The 19,868-nt window shown below is 43.5% G+C and overlaps 2 protein-coding genes, 2 long non-coding RNA genes and 4 other non-coding genes across 12 annotated transcripts in view; 6 read left to right on the top strand and 2 right to left on the bottom strand.

Annotated features, from left to right (window-relative positions):
- The window catches only part of LOC135264281 (uncharacterized), a 39,848-nt gene extending 39,575 nt beyond the window's left edge, over positions 1 to 273 (top strand). The window contains exon 6 of the long non-coding RNA XR_010332654.1: positions 146 to 273. This is a non-coding gene — a long non-coding RNA (uncharacterized LOC135264281). The remainder of the gene's footprint in view (positions 1 to 145) is intronic.
- LOC135264279 (placenta-specific gene 8 protein-like) overlaps positions 1 to 2,967 on the bottom strand; it is a 4,302-nt gene extending 1,335 nt beyond the window's left edge. The window contains exons 1-4 of one of the 2 annotated variants that reach the window (XM_064353069.1): positions 2,760 to 2,967; positions 2,175 to 2,239; positions 954 to 1,071; positions 120 to 307 (exon numbers count right to left, since the gene is read on the bottom strand). In XM_064353069.1, the coding sequence (XP_064209139.1) occupies positions 120 to 307; positions 954 to 1,053 (288 nt within the window). In that variant the 5' untranslated portion in view covers positions 1,054 to 1,071; positions 2,175 to 2,239; positions 2,760 to 2,967. The remainder of the gene's footprint in view (positions 1 to 119; positions 308 to 953; positions 1,072 to 2,174; positions 2,240 to 2,759) is intronic. The other variant, XM_064353068.1, reaches the window with a different exon arrangement.
- A 1,052-nt stretch (positions 2,968 to 4,019) lies between these two features.
- trnas-gcu (transfer RNA serine (anticodon GCU)) lies at positions 4,020 to 4,101 on the top strand. The gene has a single exon. It is a non-coding gene; the product is annotated as a tRNA-Ser (tRNA).
- Positions 4,102 to 4,336: 235 nt separating this feature from the next.
- Positions 4,337 to 4,418, top strand: trnas-gcu (transfer RNA serine (anticodon GCU)). The gene has a single exon. It is a non-coding gene; the product is annotated as a tRNA-Ser (tRNA).
- Positions 4,419 to 4,948: 530 nt separating this feature from the next.
- Positions 4,949 to 12,117, top strand: LOC135264275 (uncharacterized). Of its 2 annotated transcripts, none has more exons than XR_010332647.1 (3): positions 4,949 to 5,063; positions 5,661 to 5,857; positions 11,055 to 12,117. It is a non-coding gene; the product is annotated as an uncharacterized LOC135264275 (long non-coding RNA). The 2 variants fall into 2 exon arrangements; XR_010332646.1 differs by having other exon boundaries at positions 4,957 to 5,431.
- LOC135264376 (U2 spliceosomal RNA) lies at positions 7,879 to 8,069 on the top strand. Its single transcript, XR_010332695.1, has one exon. It is a non-coding gene; the product is annotated as a U2 spliceosomal RNA (small nuclear RNA).
- LOC135264371 (U2 spliceosomal RNA) lies at positions 9,581 to 9,771 on the top strand. The gene has a single exon (XR_010332690.1). It is a non-coding gene; the product is annotated as a U2 spliceosomal RNA (small nuclear RNA).
- On the bottom strand, positions 11,798 to 18,029 carry LOC135264272 (cornifelin homolog B-like). 3 transcript variants are annotated; one of them, XM_064353062.1, is made up of 4 exons: positions 17,923 to 18,029; positions 17,156 to 17,274; positions 15,023 to 15,177; positions 11,798 to 12,348 (listed from the first exon to the last, which is right to left on the bottom strand). In XM_064353062.1, exons 2-4 carry the CDS (start codon positions 17,259 to 17,261, stop codon positions 12,223 to 12,225), a joined length of 387 nt encoding a protein of 128 aa, XP_064209132.1. In that variant the 5' UTR covers positions 17,262 to 17,274; positions 17,923 to 18,029; the 3' UTR covers positions 11,798 to 12,222. The 3 variants fall into 3 exon arrangements, with proteins under 3 accessions (XP_064209132.1, XP_064209133.1, XP_064209134.1); XM_064353063.1 differs by having other exon boundaries at positions 17,156 to 17,391; positions 17,923 to 17,997; XM_064353064.1 differs by having other exon boundaries at positions 17,156 to 17,298; positions 17,923 to 17,988.
- Positions 18,030 to 19,868: the final 1,839 nt, after the last annotated feature.

Raw genomic sequence — 19,868 nt, 5'->3', positions numbered from 1 at the left:
TCACCGGTATGTCATATCTGGTGTCTGTGTCTGTTACTCATGCTATATCTCTGTCTGTGTCAGTGTCTGTAACTCACCAGTATGTCATATCTCTGTCTGTGTCAGTGTCTGTTACTCACCGGAATGCCATATTTCTGTCGGACAGAAACCCTCATGGACAGGCCTATTGGGGCCACGCAAATGGGGATCCACATCATGGTTGTCAATGCTGTGCCAAGGAGGTCCACCAGGGGGAGACACAGGCATTCCCCAAACTTCTGGGCTGTATCGCATGCCATACAGTAGAAGCACCAGAAGTACAAACAAACTGGAGAAACAAAATAGAGCATTACATTACAGACCATTACACTGGAGATCATATATTACAGACCATTTACCCTGGTCATGGGGGCCACAGTGTCTATAGGGCTACTCTATCCTGGCCCTGGGGGCCACAGTGTCTATAGGGCTACTCTACCCTGGCCCTGGGGGCCACAGTGTCTGTAGGGCTGCTCTACCCTGGCCCTGGGGGCCACAGTGTCTGTAGGGCTGCTCTACCCTGGCCCTGGGGGCCACAGTGTCTAGTATAGGAGGTCTACTCTACCTGGCCTGGGGCCACAGTGTCTAGGTCTACCTGGCGGGGCCACAGTGTCTGTAGGGCTGCTCTACCCTGGCCCTGGGGGCCACAGTGTCTGTAGGGCTGCTCTACTGCCCTGGCACGCTGGGTAGGCTACTACACGGCCTGGCACTGTTAGGGCTACTCTGTGACAGGTGTAGGCTGCTCTACCCTGGCCCTGGGGGCCACAGTGTCTGTAGGGCTGCTCTGTGATTGATACGTTATTGGAGAGATGATTTGCAATTAATTGGTTATTGGTGAGATTATTATTGATTGATTGGTTATTGGAAATATGATTTGTGATTGGTTGGTTACTGGAGAGATGATTTGTGATTGGTTGGTTATTGGAGACACTCACAGATTTTCATGTCGCGGAAGCAGTGGAAGAGGCCCGTGCTCCAGGCCTCGGCCTGAGGCAAGAGCTGCAGGGGCTGCTGCACTACCACAGTGGTTGCCATGGTGACGAGGGGGTGGGCCTGCAGGAGAGGAGATCATGCACGTCCTCATTTCCACTCTTCTGGTTGGATCAGCTCATGACCTCAGAGCTCAGTGGAGCTCTCAGCTGTGAGCTTAAGGGAGGTCTGGCCCTCAGCGGAATAAATACCGAAACCGGAATTCACGAAGAACGTTGTGAGGCTCCTGGGTAATGTCCGCAATGTTGGCAAACAGGAAAAACAGTTCCGTCTTACCTTTCTTCGATTTTCTGACAGCTTGAGATTTAAATTACATTACTGATGGACAGAGAGCATACATTAAAGATGGTTCTGTCTTTTGTGCCAGGTAAAGCATGAAGAAAGCATCACATGATAACAGGCATCACTCTGAACTCTAAACCCATAACCAAAGAGCATAACCTGGCAGACGCTTGTGAAAAATATCCAGATTATCCAGCATTTTCACGTTTCGACTCCATTGTGAGTTCAGCAGAGAGAACACAAGCATACGTGAGCAGCTGGGCGAACCATTCAGTCTAAATATTCTCCACATGCTAAAACAGTGTTCACATCTCCTTCACCTGTCACATCTCCTTCACCTGCCATTATCAGAGTGTCCTCACAGCTCACGATCTTACAGTCCTAATAAAGCTCCTGACTGCCATCACTGCTAACCTCACCTCTTCAACTTCACATTTAAAGCTACCTCACCTCTTCAACTTCACATTTAAAGCTACCTCACCTCTTCAACTTCACATTTAAAGCTACCTCACCTCTTCAACTTCACATTTAAAGCTACCTCACCTCTTCAATTTCACATTTAATGCTACCTCACCTCTTCAATTTCACATTTAAAGCTACCTCACCTCTTCAATTTCACATTTAAAGCTACCTCACCTCTTCAATTTCACATTTAAAGCTACCTCACCTCTTCAACTTCACATTTAAAGCTACCTCACCTCTTCAACTTCACATTTAAAGCTACCTCACCTCTTCAACTTCACATTTAAAGCTACCTCACCTCTTCAATTTCACATTTAAAGCTACCTCACCTCTTCAACTTCACATTTAAAGCTACCTCACCTCTTCAACTTCACATTTAAAGCTACCTCACCTCTTCAACTTCACATTTAAAGCTACCTCACCTCTTCAACTTCACATTTAAAGCTACGTGTTCGGCAAGGCTCCTGGGGGTTTGGCTCCAGTCCTGCTGTGAAGTGAAAGTTTACGTCACAAATCCTGTGGTGTTTGAACAGGATCATTCGTTGATATCAATGTTCTCTTCAAGATCAGTTAGTGCACCACACACTCTTCAGCTGACGCTGGTCCTCAGATGAGTTTGTGTCTGCAGAGAGTGCAATCAAACACTGCCTGCAAACAGTGCTATCAAACACTGCCTGCATAGAGTGCTATTAAACACTGCCTGCACACAGTGCTATCAAACACTGCCTGCATAGAGTGCTATCAAACACTGCCTGCATAGAGTGCTATCAAACACTGCCTGCATAGAGTGCTATCAAACACTGCCTGCAAACAGTGCTATCAAACACTGCCTGCATAGAGTGCTATCAAATGTATCTCTGTCTCTCTCACTAAAAGCCTTCTATGACATAAGCTTCACTGAATCATAAATAATGAGAGGAACCATTTTGTGTCAGGATGGTGTAAAGTACAAGGATTTAATCCATAGAAGCTTTTACAGATTCACAGGTTGATATATTTTCTCTTACCTGTAAGCCTGTTGTGAACCTTGTTCCTCGGCTGTGTCGAAAGGTCCAATGACTTTGTGTGATGTGTTACGTGTACACCTATTCATCGATGTGCAGAATCTCGTCTAACCTGACTAACCTCTCGGAATGACTTGCATTTTTATTATAAATGTAAATGTGTTTTGGAAAGATAAATCCAGATTCAAAACAAGTGTTTCTAAGAATGATTATTTTTCCTTATTAGTTTTTTCTTTACCTTATTGGCTGCATAAATCAGTGCACTTCCTCAGTGAGCGCTGTTGTGGTCAGTGCTGAATTTGGTATCTCTGGTCAGTGCTGAATCGGGTATCTCTGGTCCGTGCTGCATCGGGTGTCTAGACTAACCACCACCACGCTGTATTTCACTCTTTAAAAAGAATAAATAAATAAATAAAAATAAAAAAACTTTTCCTGTCGCTTGTTACATGTTGCCCCATCCCAACACCTCTTGGTAATTTGTATTTGTCCTAATACTGTAGCTTATTCTTCTGCCTAGTTGGCTTTGCAGATGTTAGGCCAGAATATTGTTCACTGTTCTTGGCTAGAAATAGCTGTACTAAATAAGTATTGTACCTTACTGAACCCGTGTTTAGCAGTTGTCTACGACCATGAAATGCACTTTTTTGTACGTCGCTTTGGATAAAAGCGTCTGCCAAATGAATGTAATGTAATGGTCAGTACTGAATCGGGTGTCTCAGGTCAGTACTGAATTAGGTATCTCTGGCCAGTGCTGAATCGGGTGTCTCTGGTCAGTGCTGAATTGGGTGTCTCTGGTCAATGCTGAATTTGGTATCTCTGGTCAGTACTGAATCGGGTGTCTCTGGTCAGTGCTGAATTTGGTATCTCTGGTCTGTGCTGAATCGGGTATCTCTGGTCACTGCTGAATCGGGTGTCTCTGGTCAGTGCTGAATTTGGTATCTCTGGTCTGTGCTGAATCGGGTATCTCTGGTCACTGCTGAATCGGGTGTCTCTGGTCAGTGCTGAATTTGGTATCTCTGGTCTGTGCTGAATCGGGTGTCTCTGGTCAGTACTGAATCGGGTGTCTCTGGTCAGTGTTGAAAGCTGAGCTGAAGCCAGCAGACTGAATTCACATGCTGGGGCCTCACAATGTTGCAGGAGTTTGTGCAGCAGACAGGACACCCAGAACCCACCAGGCCCTCTCAGCTCCTGTGGCTCTGATTGGCTAAACTGAACTGAAATAACTGCTCAAAATTCTGAAACGACCTCTGATGCTACATTCTAGATGAGGTGGCCGAGTGGTTAAGGTGTTGGACTGCTAATCCATTGTGCTCTGCACGCGTGGGTTCAAATCCCATCCTTGTTGAACAAAGCCCACATTTTAGGTGGCAGATTGTATAAATGGGTAGGGAACCATTTTTCCGAATAAAGAACCCTGGAACAAGGTATGGTTCCCCTGAAGAAACAAAGGAGCCTTTTGGAACCCTTTCTTCTGAGTTCCAGGCCTAACTGTCCCCCCATCAAACGTGTGCAGCCCATAAAGTACTGCAGCACATCAGATAGAGAACTACTACAGGGCCTCTGTTACCTGGAGTCAGGTAGACGAGGTGGCCGAGTGGTTAAGGCGATGGACTGCTAATCCATTGTGCTCTGCACATGTGGGTTCAAATCCCATCCTCGTCGAACTAAGCTCTGGTTTTGGGAGTGTTGTACAGAATTCAACCTAAAGCGTTCAGGTTTTATTCCCAGGAAGGATGCTGCTGTTGTACCCTTGAGCAAGGTACTCTGGAATACTGTAAATCCAGCTGTATAAATGGTATTATGTAAAAATGCTGGAGTAAATTTGCATAAAGCAGTCTAAGTCTGTGAAATGACCATGCAATGCATTGCTCACCCAGGTTATTAATGTTCCTGTGTAATTATTAAGTATTAAGAGTAAGGTAATCTCTTTTTTATTATTTTTTATTCCATTTGTGAAGTGTATGGGGGTAATTTAGACTATATTCACTGTGGCGTGTTTATTGTGCAGCTATTGTGGGGCCCAGGGTCACCAGCATACGCCTGGCACACAGCTTTTCGTTTTTAATTTGGGAAAAAGTGTTTCAGTGTAATCGTACAACGCACAGACACTACCAAAAATGACCAATCTGGGAAGAGAAGGGACTGCACCTGTCAAGGAGGGCAAAGGTCGAGGTCAAGGTTGTTTTCTTTTCCGGAAGCTTCCTTTGATTTTGATATTTTATATGTGCGGATATGTGGTCGCGCTTCTGTATTGGGTGTGTCTGATACTGCGGTCGCTGTGTAGTGGTCGTCATTTTTTTAAAAATGGTATTGTTCAGATTAGTTTGTTTACCCTCGTTAAAATGTGATCACATAGGAAATTCCCGGTGCTCAGCACGTAAAAAATGCTCTACGATGGTTTTGGGTGTGTCTGGTACTGCGATCGCTATCTAATGGTCGTCGTTTTTATTTTTATTGTATTAATAGATTATTGGATATTAGTCTGCTTGCCCTCGCTCAAATTACAGCACATCAGAAATCCGCTGTGTTCAGCTGAAGTTTTTCTACGCTGGCAGCCAGGCCTAGTTGTGTGTAGGCCTCCATTTTGTATGTAGCCACGAGTTTAGCTGGTGTCTACAATGTTTTGAACTCTGAAAATCACTTCGCTGGCTGGGATCATGCTGTTATACAGCAGTGTAAGGTTTAATTTGGAAATGTATGCGGCCTGTAGGTCTTCCTTTTCTGGCTACATTAACATGTTGGCTAGCTTGCTTGATAGCTAAGCGTACCAATTTTTTTTTAAGTAACGTTAATGAATTGAGCTGTGAAACTGGCGTGTCCGAAGGTAGTTGTATTTCGGAATGTAAACTTGATTGATTGTACGTTAGGTATTCATAATTGTCCTTTTTTTAAAATGTATTATAGGTCGAAATATCAGCGACTTTTTGTGGGAAATAGTAGAGCCATAATGGCGCCACTTTGGACAAGGAAAAAAGTTGGGCAAAATCTTCGAAGAAGCTGGCTATTTTACCTGGTTTCTGGATTGTGATGGTATGACACCCAATTTCCTGAAGAACGGGCTTGTAAAATTAATCGGAGAAGACTGGCGGATACGCATCAAGGTAAACGTTACAATTTTGCATAATGAAATGACTGTAAAAGTATTGGGTTTTATAAGTTTTTATATCACTTGACATGGTCTACCAGGACAGTGGAAATGTGACATTATTCGTCAGCAGTAGATTTACATGGCAGTGCATTGAGTGTCATCAATATTTGGTAATAGGAGCTAGCACACTAATATCGTGAGTTACTCTCTTGGAATAATTGCCATCGCCAGTGAACATACGATAAATTGGCGCGTGCATGTTCATACGTGCCACAAACCCAAGTAGAGTATGGCAAGCCTTTTTAATATTTAATCGCCTGACGGGATTTACTTTACATATATCTGTAATTCCTTCATGACTAATCAAAGCGCTAATTTAAGATGTCTCTAACTGCATTTTGACTGGTATAATTGACGTTATTTTGGCCATTCAATTGCATGGTAACTCGAATTAAATAAATCTACAATTCAGTGAATTCCAGATATCTTTATTTAAATTATGACTAGACGTAACTCAAATTAGAGATATCTCCACATTAGTTCTGACTAGTCATAATTTTAATTAAATACATATTAATTCTTCGTGATTTGAGATACTTAAATCTTTTTTTGATATCTGAAACAAAGATATTACTAGTCAAAATACAATTGTAGAAATCTTTAACTGGAGTTATGACTTGTTAAAACTAGTGGAGATATAAGTTATTACTAATCACAAGTCATTTTAAAATATCTACAAAGAAATGAATATCTTGAAAGGAGACCGAGTTTATTCTGGAGATGTCTTCAATAGTCATTCTGACTAGTCGGAATACAGTTATAGATCTCTTCATTTTCACTAGTCCAAATTCAGTAGTAGACATCAAAAACGTGTTCATTGTGTAAGAAGGTACTCGTCCTTACAAACGCAGCCCAGTCAGACCAGCCTGAACCACAAGTCATGCGAGTTTCAGGGTTTTCAATGCTGTGGCCCGTGCGCGAAAGGAGCTGTTCACTATAAATACAGACGAGTTAGAAGTGTTTGCAATAGTTCAGTGTTTTTCCTGGATGACGTCACGATAGCCGCATTACTATAACGGTCTGCTAGAGGCATAAGCCTGAATTCAGAGCCGTCATTTCGGCTTTTTCTGGTGGTGAAGCGCTTGAATTATTTGTTCCGTTGTGAGGAAGTGCAACGAATATGAAATAAGTAATTTGTTTTAAAATCGCCTCCTTGTGTATAATTCATGCTATATTGTTGGCTGTGCCACTGTCAGTCCGTGTATCTTATTCTTGTCACGTTAATAATGTCACACACATTTGTGGTTTGGAGAGTTTGAGTTAAACTTGGTTTATCTGGTTGACATTTCGAAGCTTCAGTCGCTGTTTGAAATTACATGCTTTAAAATTTGCCCCAAAATAAGGCAATTTAATGCTGTCCACGAGTTTAACGCATGTTTGTTACTTTTCCCGTGTCGAATATTTGACTCTGAAATAGACTATGGTTTGTATGGTAAGTCCGGATAAATTTAGTGTGATACCGTTGAAACCAAGGCGGAATACTGACGGTCTATTGGAAATGAGCGGACGGAACAACATATAACCGTGTTTAATACATTGTGTGTGCCCTGGAGACTGTCTGGTAGAATAATCTTATTGTCTGTAGAACATGTTTGAAAATTAAACCTGCTGAACGTGTCAATTTGGCAGGAGCCACGTCTGAGCGCGCGGTTCGTGACTAGTGTGCCTCTTCCTGTGCCGTAGTTAAGCTACTGGAGAGATTCGAACCCGAACTACTGTGATAGGTTGAAATTATTCTTAATGTACCTTCTGATATATCTTTCCCAAATCATTGAGCTGTAAAAAAAAAAAAAGAAAAAGCACACGTGGCCTCGACAGTTCATTTCTATTCATAACTTGTGTGATTAATGTGTTTAGGAGTATACTGTAAGTTATAGTATTGTCGGTGTTATGAAATGAAACCAAAATTTTCCGTTCCGTCACTGTGCGTTGTGTTTCCCACATCGACTCCGCTGATTCAAGCCGCTATGCAGTATCGCTTCTCGGCCTTTTGGCTAAGATCAAGTGTAGTATCTGTTCTTATCAGTTTAATATCTGATACGTCCCCTATCTGGGGACCATATATTAAATTGATTTTTGGAACAGGGAGATGGAATAGGGGCTTGCTCCGTCCACTCCACGCATCGACCTGGTATTGCAGTACATCCAGGAACGGTGCACTCCCCATTCGGGGAAAAAATGTGGTTTGAAAATAGATCTAATTGGTAATTTTATGAAAGAGGAGAATATCCGTTAGTCGTTTGACAGACAGGGTAAGAATGGCTTTTTGGTTGTTCTTTAGTTCTTTTGGCTTAGTTTTATGTATATAATACTTTCCGGGAGAAACGGGGCTTATGTAGGCCTATGTAATATAGAACGGAGTGAAATGTCTGGCTCGTTCGAAAGCAAATACTTTTTTATTGATTGTTAATTGTATTTTTTGCACTTAAAAGGTGGCGGATTCCTAGCTTTTTGGCAAAATTTATTTTTTGTGGTCAGTTTTTTTCATTCAGAATTTCGAAGCATTTTAAAATAAGATGAGTGCAAATGTTATTGCGTTTCTATTATTCCTTTTTATTGTAATTCTATACGCCTGCATGCAGTGTCTTTGCTCCTTTTGTGTCGAGCTCTATCTTGTGGTGTAAGTGTGTAATGCAGAATAGTGGTTTGAGAACTGGGCTTGTTAACTCTATTTGTTATTCCCTTAAGGTTGGGTGACGGCACAATGTGTGCGTTCCTCGAAAAGTCCGCTGGACGCGCTAGTGAACCTGAACTGGGCGTCTTGCGTCTCGCTGTGAAGTAGTACCGAAGATTTAAAAAGTTGTTTCGGTTTTAAGAGTGATTCTTTTTGTATTAACATACCACATTGCTAGTCGTACCACAGTCAGTCCATGTAGGCTATTCTTGGTCTTGTCACGCAGAAATGTTAGACTACTGCGTTTACTTACAGATTCCTTGAGAGTGTGTATTTCATGTATCCTGTAGGCTATACGCTGGCTGAACTGTGGTCACTGCTCTGGTTGTGTCGAGTTTGAGTGTTGTACAGTTGACATTTAGACGCTTCAGCTGTTGCTGAGATTATAGCTTTCTGTTAAAACTAGACAGCGTTCATGTTGTCCACCAGCTTAACCCGAGCAGGTTATTTTCACGTACCGAAGGCGGCTGGTAGCTAATTGGTAGTCTACCGAATTGGCTGAAGTTAACCGGGTAGCCACATACCGATGCAACACCTGCGCGGGACAGTGACAATCTGTTTGAAATAAGCAGACATATAACCACATTTAATTAATTGTGTGTGTCATGGACACTGTCTGGTAGAATAATCTTTTTTTAAATGATTGTAGAACATGTTTGAAAAGTAAACTCGCAGTCCCTCAGCGCGTTTCGTGCAGTCTGTGCCTCCTCCTCTGCCGTAGTTTACTGGAGTGACGCGTTTTTAAAAATACAATAACTCGATCAGTGTGATTGGTGCAAATTATTTTCGTGTACATTCTGATGCATCATGGGTTCATAATGAAATTATCAAAGAATAAAAATACACAATCCAGCTCTATAAATAGGCAACTTTGCTATAATGTGTTATATTTTATGGTTTTTAATTGTTGGGGCCTTTGCGAAATGTAGCCTAAATTTGCCGTCCCGTCACTGTACACTGTGTTTCCCACATCGACTCCGCTGATTCAAGCCGCTATGCAGTATCGCTTCTCGGCCTTTTGGCTAAGATCAAGTGTAGTATCTGTTCTTATCAGTTTAATATCTGATACGTCCCCTATCTGGGGACTATATATTAAATTGATTTTTGGAACTGGGAGATGGAATAGGGGCTTGCTCCGTCCACTCCACGCATCGACCTGGTATTGCAGTATATCCAGGAACGGTGCACTCCCCATTCGGGGAAAAAGTGTGGTTGAAAGAAATGTTGTGTGTTTATTTAATTAATTTCAGCGGTGCAGTGTACGGGTTGAATTAGTGTATGAACTGTGTTATTATTATGCGGATACCCACGTGAAAGTGTGGGGATTATTTTACAGTTATGGCTGAGTAACGAGTGTTTTTGTTGCTTCTTATGTTTTGTACTTGTAACATAGCGAGCATATTCCGGGCTTTCTAGCGGGGTACATTTTTGTTTCTTATTGGTTTCTGCCAATAAAAATGCCACCATGCAAGTTCCAAAAACCAAAAGTCAAATCCCAAAACGTAATAAACACGACAAAATATCTCAAAGATCACCGCAAAGAACTGAAATTCAAAGGAATATTATTCTTAGTATGATTAAGAGTAAGAACTCAATGTCAAAACATCAGACATAAATAGAAGCTTTCAATTCAGAAAAACAGTTAAATAGGGCATTAAACCCCGGACCTTGCATACAAACGTAAGAGCAAAGAAAACTATTTTGACCACAACAGTTACTTAACCAATTCCATACAAAAATAACTATTTAGCAAAATTCAGACAATACTCAAAACACAGCCAAACCACTTATGATAAAACCAGGATACATTTTTTGTGCCTGACTTTTATTAAATTTAGAAATGACCAGCAATTAAAAATGTAATGTGTGAATAAAGTGATACTGCATCTGTGGTATATCATGAATATTGGCATGGCTAGGGGGTGCTGGGCACCACTTGGCAAAGTGGGAAAAGAAGTTTCAGAAAAGCTTAAGATTTCCTGGTGCAGTGTTCAGTACATGCTCAGAAGGGTCCAGCTGATGGGCAGTTATGTTAACAGGTATATTAGGCTACCTGTGGATAAAATAAAACTTAAGGTAGATACAGTATCTAAAAGCGGAAGCTCCAGAATCTAACTCTTGACAGAAAATTAGTTTGAGTGCCAAATCTGATGTTGGATGAGACGCACCTGAAAAGTTCTCATTTGTATTTTAAGCCGTTGAGATGTAATTGGCTCTTAATCAGATCTGCTGCTGTCGAGAATGATGCCTATGAGAATGACAGTGATCATTGCAATAGTAATGATGTTTTATTTACTGTGGCTTTCTGTGATGTGAGGGACATAACCATACATCACAGAACATATAAACAGGGTATACAGTTCAGTCGGGAGCAAAAACAAGTTATTTACAGCTGCTAATGGTTGGATGAATGTTTAAATGCAGAGTTCCTTAATGATGAGCCATCACAGCTTCCTGCCTGTCATCTCTTATGCAGCTCCCAACTCCTGAAATGGCTGTCAGAGTAGACTACAACTCAACATGGCTGTCCATGTAGAACTACATCCCCCACAAGCCTTGTGGCCGCAGGCCCCAGTGGACACCCGTCATTGCTTGAGCTCACTCCAAACTGAGGCGGTTTCTGTGGCCAACATTTGGATTTTTTCTAACCTGAACCTGAGTCACAAGATTACTGTAAGTTATGGTGTGTGGGAATCTTTTACGTTTATTCTAAAACTGAATCACTGGAAGTGTTGAAAAACAAATACTTCCCCTTTAAAATCTGCTTTGTAATTGGTTTTAAAATTGGCTGGATATTTCTTATGAATGTACTGCGCTCTGATCTTATTGGCTGAACCTCGGGGTGGAAACCTCACTGTTAAAGTCAGTATTACTCTCAGCCCATTTCTCTGCTGAACTCCTTCAACAATTAAACAAATGATCTGGTGTGGTCTGTACTGTCCAGCAGGGGGAGACAGAACCATCCTGTTTAGTTTTTCCACAGGAGTAGCTGCACATTTGAAACTTACTGGATATATTATGTGCTGTTTAACCTGCTGTGTTATGTTCATACAGGTTAAGCCAGCTGTATAAGGGTGACATACAGATGGGTCGGCCTGCTTTATGAAGCTTTATGAACAGTGTCTAATCCTGTGGGTCTGAGCCATGTGGGCCCATCCCTGCTGGAGAGCTTGGTGTGCAGCTCTAGCATGAAACCACCCCATATTTACACAGCAGAGATTACACCCCAAGGAGTTTTATTCGTTTGACATGCATTACAGGTTATAACAGGTTATAGCAGTGTGCACACGTGCACTCGTTCAGTTATATTCCTGTGGTGTTATGGAGCAGTGTGTGAATGCAGAAGATAAATCTGTCACTATTCTGCTTTGGTAGGAAAGAGAAGAACCCAAATAATTTAACGCAAGTAACTGAATAAACTTTTTCATTACATCCAGTGATTATCTTCAGCATAATGTATGAATTTACGGCCGTTTTGGAATATTTGTTTACAGAGTCCTACATGTTCACCTGATTGATAAATAAGCATTGTGTGTTAATACTGTGCAGTATGTTCTGCTATTTACAGCTCTGAGGAGAAGCCCCTCTGCAGCCACCTCTTTCTCTGTCCCACGAATAGGCAGCGTCGCTGAGGAAGAGGATGGTCACTGCTTGGACTTGGCATTGATCAGCACGATGGGCTGGTAGCGTTTCTTCATCTCTCTGGAAATCTGGCACCAGCTGCATGCTCTGCAGCATGTGGCGTACAGGCAGTCATGGCACATACTGTCCTGTAACAGAGAGAGCCATTACACACAAAGCCTGTAACAGAGAGAGAGCCATTACACATGGAGCCTGTAACCCCTCCCACCCACCCAAAGGGATCACAGAGCTTCTCCACCCTAGCTCCCCAGTGGTGGAACGAACTCCCCGTCCCTCTTCGAACCTCCCCCTCACTATCCATCTTCCGCCGTGGCCTGAAGACTCATCTCTTCAGACTATACCTAGAATAACCACCACGCTGTGTATGTAAAAAAAAAAAAAAAAAAAACACTTTTTCCTGTCACTTGTTACATGTTGCCCCATCCCTGCACTTCTTGGTAAATTGTATTTGTCCTAATACTGTAGCTTATTCTTCTGCCTAGTTGGCTTTGCAGAGGTTAGGCCAGAATAGTGTTCACTGTGTTCTCGGCTAGAAATAGCTGTACAAAATAAGTATTGTACCTTACTGAACCCGTGTTTAGCAGTTGTCTATGACCATGAAATGCACTTTTTTTGTACGTCGCTTTGGATAAAAGCGTCTGCCAAATGAATGTAATGTAATGTAATTACACACAAAGCCTGTAACCGAGAGAGAGCCATTACACACACAGCCTGTAACAGAAAGAGCCATTACACATAGAGCCGTGTAACGGTGTATATGGGTGTGGGTGCGTATAATGTATGGGTGAGTGTGTATGGGTTTTGTGTATAGTGTGTATGGGTTAGTGTGTGTCTAGTGTGTATGGGTTAGTGTGTGTATGGGTGAGTGTATAGTGTGTATGGCTGAGTGTGTATAGTGTGTATGGGTGAGTGTGTATAGTGTGTATGGGTGAGTGTATGGTGTGTATGGGTTGTGTGTGTGTTTAGTGTGTATGGGTGGGTGTGTGTGTATGGCTGAGTGTATAGTGTGTATGGGTGAGTGTATGGTGTGTATGGGTTGTGTGTGTGTATGGCTGAGTGTGTAAGTGTGTATGGGTGGGTGTGTGGTGGTGTTGTGTGTATGGGTGAGTGTGTATAGTGTGTATGGGTGAGTGTATGGTGTGTATGGCTGAGTGTGTATAGTGTGTATGGCTGAGTGTATAGTGTGTATGGTGTGTCTGAGTGTGTATAGTGTGTATGGGTGAGTGTATGGTGTGTATGGCTGAGTGTGTATAGTGTGTATGGGTGAGTGTATAGTGTGTATGGCTGAGTGTGTATAGTGTGTATGGCTGAGTGTGTATAGTGTGTATGGGTGAGTGTATGGCTGAGTGTGTATAGTGTGTATCGGTGGGTGTGTGTGTATGGGTGAGTGTATGGTGTGTATGGCTGAGTGTGTATGGGTGAGTGTATAGTGTGTATGGCTGAGTGTGTATAGTGTGTATGGCTGAGTGTGTATAGTGTGTATGGCTGAGTGTGTATAGTGTGTATGGGTGAGTGTATGGCTGAGTGTGTATAGTGTATGGTGAGTGTGTATAGTGTGTATGGTGAGTGTGTATGAGTGGTATGGGTGGTGTATGGCTGAGTGTGTATAGTGTGTATGGGTGAGTGGTATAGTGTGTATGGTGAGTGTGTTGAGGTGTGTGTAGTGGTGAGTGTGTATAGTGTGTATGGCTGAGTGTGTATAGTGTGTATGGCTGAGTGTGTATGTGTGTATGGTAGTGTATGGCTGGTGTGTATAGTGTGTATGGGTGTGTGTATGGTTGAGTGTGTATAGTGTGTATGGGAGTGGTGTATAGTGTGTATGGCTGAGTGTATGGTGTGTATGGCTGAGTGTGTATAGTGTGTATGGGTGAGTGTATAGTGTGTATGGCTGAGTGTGTATAGTGTGTATGGGTGAGTGTATGGCTGAGTGTGTATAGTGTGTATGGGTGAGTGTATGGTGTGTATGGCTGAGTGTGTATAGTGTGTATGGGTGAGTGTATGGTGTGTATGGCTGAGTGTGTATAGTGTGTATGGGTGAGTGTATGGCTGAGTGTGTATAGTGTGTATAGTGTGTATGGGTGAGTGTATAGTGTGTATGGCTGAGTGTGTATAGTGTGTATGGGTGAGTGTATGGCTGAGTGTGTATAGTTGTATGGTGGTATGGTGTATGCTGAGTTTTATGTGTATGGTGGTGTATGGCTGAGTGTGTATTGGATGGTGAGTGTAGTGGGTGAGTGTATGGTGTAGCTGTGTGTATAGTGTGTATGGGTGAGTGTATGGGTGTATGGCTGAGTGTGTATAGTGTGTATGGTGAGTGTATGTGTGTATGGGCTGAGTGTGTATATGGTTGTGAGTAGTGTGTAGTGTGTAGTGTGGGTGATATGGTGTGTATGGCTGTGTATGTGTGTATGAGTGTGTATGGGTGAGTGTTATAGTTGATGGCTGAGTGTGTATAGTGTGTATGTTGTGAGTGTTTGTGTGTATTGATGTGTTAGTGGTAGTGGTTATGTGAGTGTGCTGAGTTGTATAGTGTGTATGGGTGAGTGTATGTGTTGCTGAGTGGTGATGTGTGTATAGTGTATGTGTGAGTGTGGTGTGTAGCTGAGTGGTAGTGTGTAAGTGTGTATGCTATGGATGTGTGTATATGTGTGGGTGATGTGTATAGTGTGTATGGTGGATTGTTATGCTGGTGTGTATTGGTAGTGTGTTATGTTAGGGTGTAGTGTATGTGTGTATGGCTGAGTGTGTATAGTGTGTATGGGTGAGTGTATGGTGTGTATGCTCCGCTCTTCATGTCCTCACCGTGATGCCGTAGCGTTGACGCACAGAGACTCTCATGGCGTAGGTGATGGGAGGAACTATGCCACAGAAGTCCAGCAGGGGGAGACAGAGGCACTGCCCATGCTCCCGTGATGTTTTACACGCAAAGCATGGACAGCACCAGAACACAAAACAACCTGCAGAACAGAGAAGCATTATACACACACGCACTGACACACCCACAGACACACACACGCACTGACACACGCACACGCGTACTGACACACATGCACAGACACGCGCACACACGCACTGACCCACACGCGCACTGACACATGCACAGACACGCGTGCACGGACAGACACGCACACACTGACACACACGCACGCTCATACATAACATAATGACGAGAACAGGTCATTCAGCCCAACAATGCTCGCCATTTTCCTGACTAAATTTACTTGCTCTGATTACCTACAGACTACACACTGTGTCAAATCTTGCAAATCCCCAGAGTTTCTGCCCCTACTACGTGACCTGGCAGGCTATTCCACACATTGATTAGTCTGCATGAAAAAATTATTTCTAATGTCTGTATGGAATTTGCCTTTTGCTCATTTCCATTTATGTCCCCTCGTTCTAACAGAACTCATCCTGAAGAATCTTGTAGTTCACTCTGAGGCATTTAAATTCATAAAGGGGATCAACAATCAAATCATCCCTAAGTCTCCTTTTACTAAGCTTGAAGAGGTTAAGCATCTTAAGTCTTTCCTCATAGCTTTTATCTTTCATACCAGGAATAAATTTGGTTGCTCTTCTTTGAACCTTTTCCAGAGCCTCTATATCTTTCTTGTAGTACGGTCCCTTGAACTGCACACAATAGCACTCCAGGTGTGCTCTAACAAATGTTTTGTATCAGGTAAGTATAACTTCCTTGTATTTATACTCAATACTTTTGGCTATATATCCCGCAACCTGTTGGGTTTTTTTCTGTTACAACACAGTGCCTAGAACCCAAAAGGCTTTGATCAACCATTACTCCCAAGTCTTTTTCAAATTGAGCACATTCCAATTTTGTAGTCCTACCTAATGTTTTTATTTTCCAAAAGGAGAACTTTACATTTGGCTACATTTAATTTAATTTGCAAGTTTCTGCCCCCATCTAAATTTTATTTAAATTAATCCTCTACCTTAATATCTGCTAAGACATTCTGAGTACTGAATATGCTTTTCAGTCTGTTATTAACCTCTTTTCTAGTAAAACTCTCAACAAAATAGCTAAGGCATTAGCAATCCCTTTATTCTTAGAAAGCAATGCTCCTTCACACAGACACACACACACAGTACATAACTACATGCGTGCACTCGCACACAGACACACTCACATGCTCGCTCACACACACGTGCACCGTCTCACACAGACACTCACATGCTCACACAGACACGCTCACATGCTCACACACAGTCTCTCACAGACACGCTCACATGCTCACACACACAGTCTCTCACACATGCTCACACGCACACACAGTCTCACACACAGACAGACACTCAAATGCTCACACACAGTCTCTCACAGACACGCTCACATGCTCACACACACAGTCTCTCACACATGCTCACACGCACACACAGTCTCACACACAGACAGACACTCAAATGCTCACACACAGTCTCTCACAGACACGCTCACATGCTCACACACACAGTCTCTCACACATGCTCACACGCACACACAGTCTCACACACAGACAGACACTCAAATGCTCACACACAGTCTCACACAGACACAGTCAAACGCTCACACAGTCTCACACAGACACAGTCACATGCTCGCTCACACACACGTGCACCGTCTCACACAGACACTCAAATGCTCACACACAGTCTCACACAGACAGACACTCACATGCTCACACAGACACGCTCACATGCTCACACACAGTCTCACACAGACACAGTCAAACGCTCACACAGTCTCACACAGACACAGTCAAATGCTCACACAGACACTCAAATGCTCACACACACAGTCTCTCACACATGCTCACACGCACACACAGTCTCACACACAGACAGACACTCACATGCTCACACAGTCTCGCACACAGACACTCAAATGCTCGCACAATCTCACACACACAGGCACACACACTCACATGCTCACACACTCACAGGTGGACATGTCTTCCCAACACTGGCAGATCCCCGTGCTCCATTGGCTGCTCTCCATTGCGTCTGTCACGGGCTTGGGCTGCTGAATCACCAGCGTTGTCGTCATGGTAACGGCCTCTCTGTGACACGCACACAGGTGAGCTCTGTCAGGTGAGTGTTAGGGGTTCACTCCTGGGGGTTTCTTCCTCACTACGTTACAGCTCACTGATTACACATCATCATGCTGGATCGTTCACCTTCACATACATACAAACACTACATCTCAAAGGGATAACACTGATCCTCCCAACACAGAACGACTGAGACAAGAGAAAAGAAATCTCTGAAACATCAGAGCACAATCCATGTGTGTGTGAGCGAGAGTGTGTGCGTGTGTGTGTGAGTGCGAGAGAGTGTGTATGTGCGCGTGTGAGTGTGTGTTTTGACTGTCAGTCCTTTTGATTAACATTAACCAGATAAACAGCCTGCTTTGTAAACGGTTTCCTAAATCCCACAGTTCACTCATAGCTCTAACGGGGCTTCTGTGGGTCATCTGTCTGAGCTGATTTATCACTGATCACTTCATGGTCTGTATTACTTTATGGTCTGTATTTCCATGTCCTTTCCCCATTCAGACTCCCTGGACTGCCTTTAGCATCACATCTCCCGTAAGACCTGGTACCGATGAGCAGTGTGTGATCTCTGAGACAGATCAGCGGCTCAAAGTATTTAATCTTTCAGTAGCCTAGCCTAATCAGCAGCATCATCGCTCTGACGCGGGGTCTTACCTGTGCTGTCGCTGGGTCGGTGTACAGGGTGAGGCTGGGTGGAGGTCTGCGAGCACTGGTGCGTGGCTGAGTCTGATGCTGACAATGTCAACGGCATGTGCGGAACAGCTGATCTCTTTCTGCTCAAGAATCCGCCCCAGCAGGTCTGACCTGCTGCTTAGATATGCCAGCAGCGTTAGCACGTTAGCATGCGCACAGGCGAGTCTCGCAGAAGGCCCGTTGCCGTGCCCGAGCGTTGTAGGGATGGCCTTTGCTGGGTTGTGTTCTGTGCACTTCACATGGATGGTGTTACCATGTTAGCTTGCTCGTGTGTGTATGAGTTTTATGGAAGACCTGCTCACACAGTGCAGCCTGTTGCTTAGTAATGCCATGTCGGAGTGTTAGCATGTTAGCTTGCTCATGGGTGTGTCGCATGGGAGAGGGTTAGTGTATCAGAGCTTTAGTATGTCAGCTTGCTCATGGGTGTGTCGCATGGGAGGATGCTGGTGTATGGGAGTGTTAGCACGTTAGCTTGCTCATGGGTGTATGCATGGCATGGAGATCCCCTAGTGCATTATCCTCCTTGTGAGCGCTAGCCTGACTAGATGGGCTAGAGCATTAGCCTGTCAGACTGGTCGCATGTTAGAGTGCTTGACACAGTTTCCCCCCAAACTCTTGCCCCAAGAAGGGACATAAGACATGCCAAAAACACCCCATTCCTCCACGGTCTACAGAGGTGGGACGGGTGCCATTGACCAGGATGCTCAATTTGTCAAAAATGAATTTGTCATCATTATTATTATTATTATTATTATGAATCTTCATTGTGAGGTGTCTGAGTGTTTCAGTTCTAGCTGGTTCTCTGTCAGATGTTTACACTCTTTCATAAAGGAGAGGTGTTCCTCACAGATCTGATGGTTGCGTTGCGGTGGAAGAGCAGAAGCTGGCAGTGCTCTCTCCTGTGAGGGTGTGGCACCGAAATGATCTTGGCCCTTTCTGTAGAAACGCAGTCTTCTAATGAATGCCTTTGTCATGCAGCGCTCTGATTGGCTGCCGATGTCGCTGCCGTGACAGTCGTCTGTCCAGCCTCACCCATCCCGCTGGCATCCCGCCAACACCGTGACTCATGCTGCCTCTACAGAGTCATCTCTGAACAACACTGAGGCAAGCTTTTATGCAATGGGGTTTTCCTTGTTGGCCTTGATGTTGAAATTTTGTTTACAATTTTGGTTACAGTTTTTGTCTTAGCTGATTTTTCCTGATGAGTTTTGACTTTTAAAGGAATGTGTTTTAGTTGTTTTGGGAATTTTAAAACAATAAAGACACTATTTTAATAATGTGTGAAGACCCCCATCGTAAATATGTCATTGTAACTGAACATAGTAGTTTTATCATGATAACTTTATTCATTTGCTTAGATCTCAGTCTAAATGACTCTTTAGGGTGTGTACCTTCCTACCTTGAAAGTGGGTATAAGGACAGGTGTGCTGTTTTTACTCTGAAGGGGCTTGAGGTGACAGATCACACAAATATGAAGTCAGGGCAGGAGCCCCTCTAGGCATCAGTGAAACTCTATGGTGGGAGGGCTATGCAGGTTAATGCTCTGCTGTTGCACCATCTATGGTAGTGACTTACTGAAGGAAGTAGAGGAGTGGGAACACTGAGTGTGAGTTTCAGGAAAGATCACTGGGCGAAACCCAAATGCCTGAAATAGTGTTGCATCACAGTCACCCTCTCTCTCTCTCTTCATTGCAGACATGATGTCACATGTCACAATGTTGTCTCTAGAGTATTCAGAGAATGATGTAAATAAATGTGTGGCCAAAAATTCTGAACTGCATGAGTCAGCATGGCCCAGAATCCCAGTGGAATGTTTCCAGCACCTTGCTGAATCCACACAGCAAAGAATTGAGGCTGTTCGGGAAGCAAAAGAGGGTCCTACCTGCACTGGATAGGAGTACCTAGGT

Source organism: Anguilla rostrata, chromosome 9 (genome assembly GCF_018555375.3).
Source record: "Anguilla rostrata isolate EN2019 chromosome 9, ASM1855537v3, whole genome shotgun sequence".
In the NCBI taxonomy this organism is placed as follows: Eukaryota; Metazoa; Chordata; class Actinopteri; order Anguilliformes; family Anguillidae; genus Anguilla; species Anguilla rostrata.
This window is presented reverse-complemented; position numbering and strand designations above follow the sequence as displayed.

What these genes read in the sequence shown, in the direction of transcription:
- LOC135264272 (XM_064353062.1), bottom strand. Translation starts at nt 17,261, where the DNA reads ATGACGACAACGCTGGTGATTCAGCAGCCCAAGCCCGTGACAGACGCA. An exon ending in TTGGGAAGACATGTCCACCT is followed by an intron (nt 15,178 to 17,155) that starts GTGAGTGTGTGA and finishes TCTGTTCTGCAG; the next exon opens with GTTGTTTTGTGTTCTGGTGC. An exon ending in GTCAACGCTACGGCATCACG is followed by an intron (nt 12,349 to 15,022) that starts GTGAGGACATGA and finishes TCTCTGTTACAG; the next exon opens with GACAGTATGTGCCATGACTG.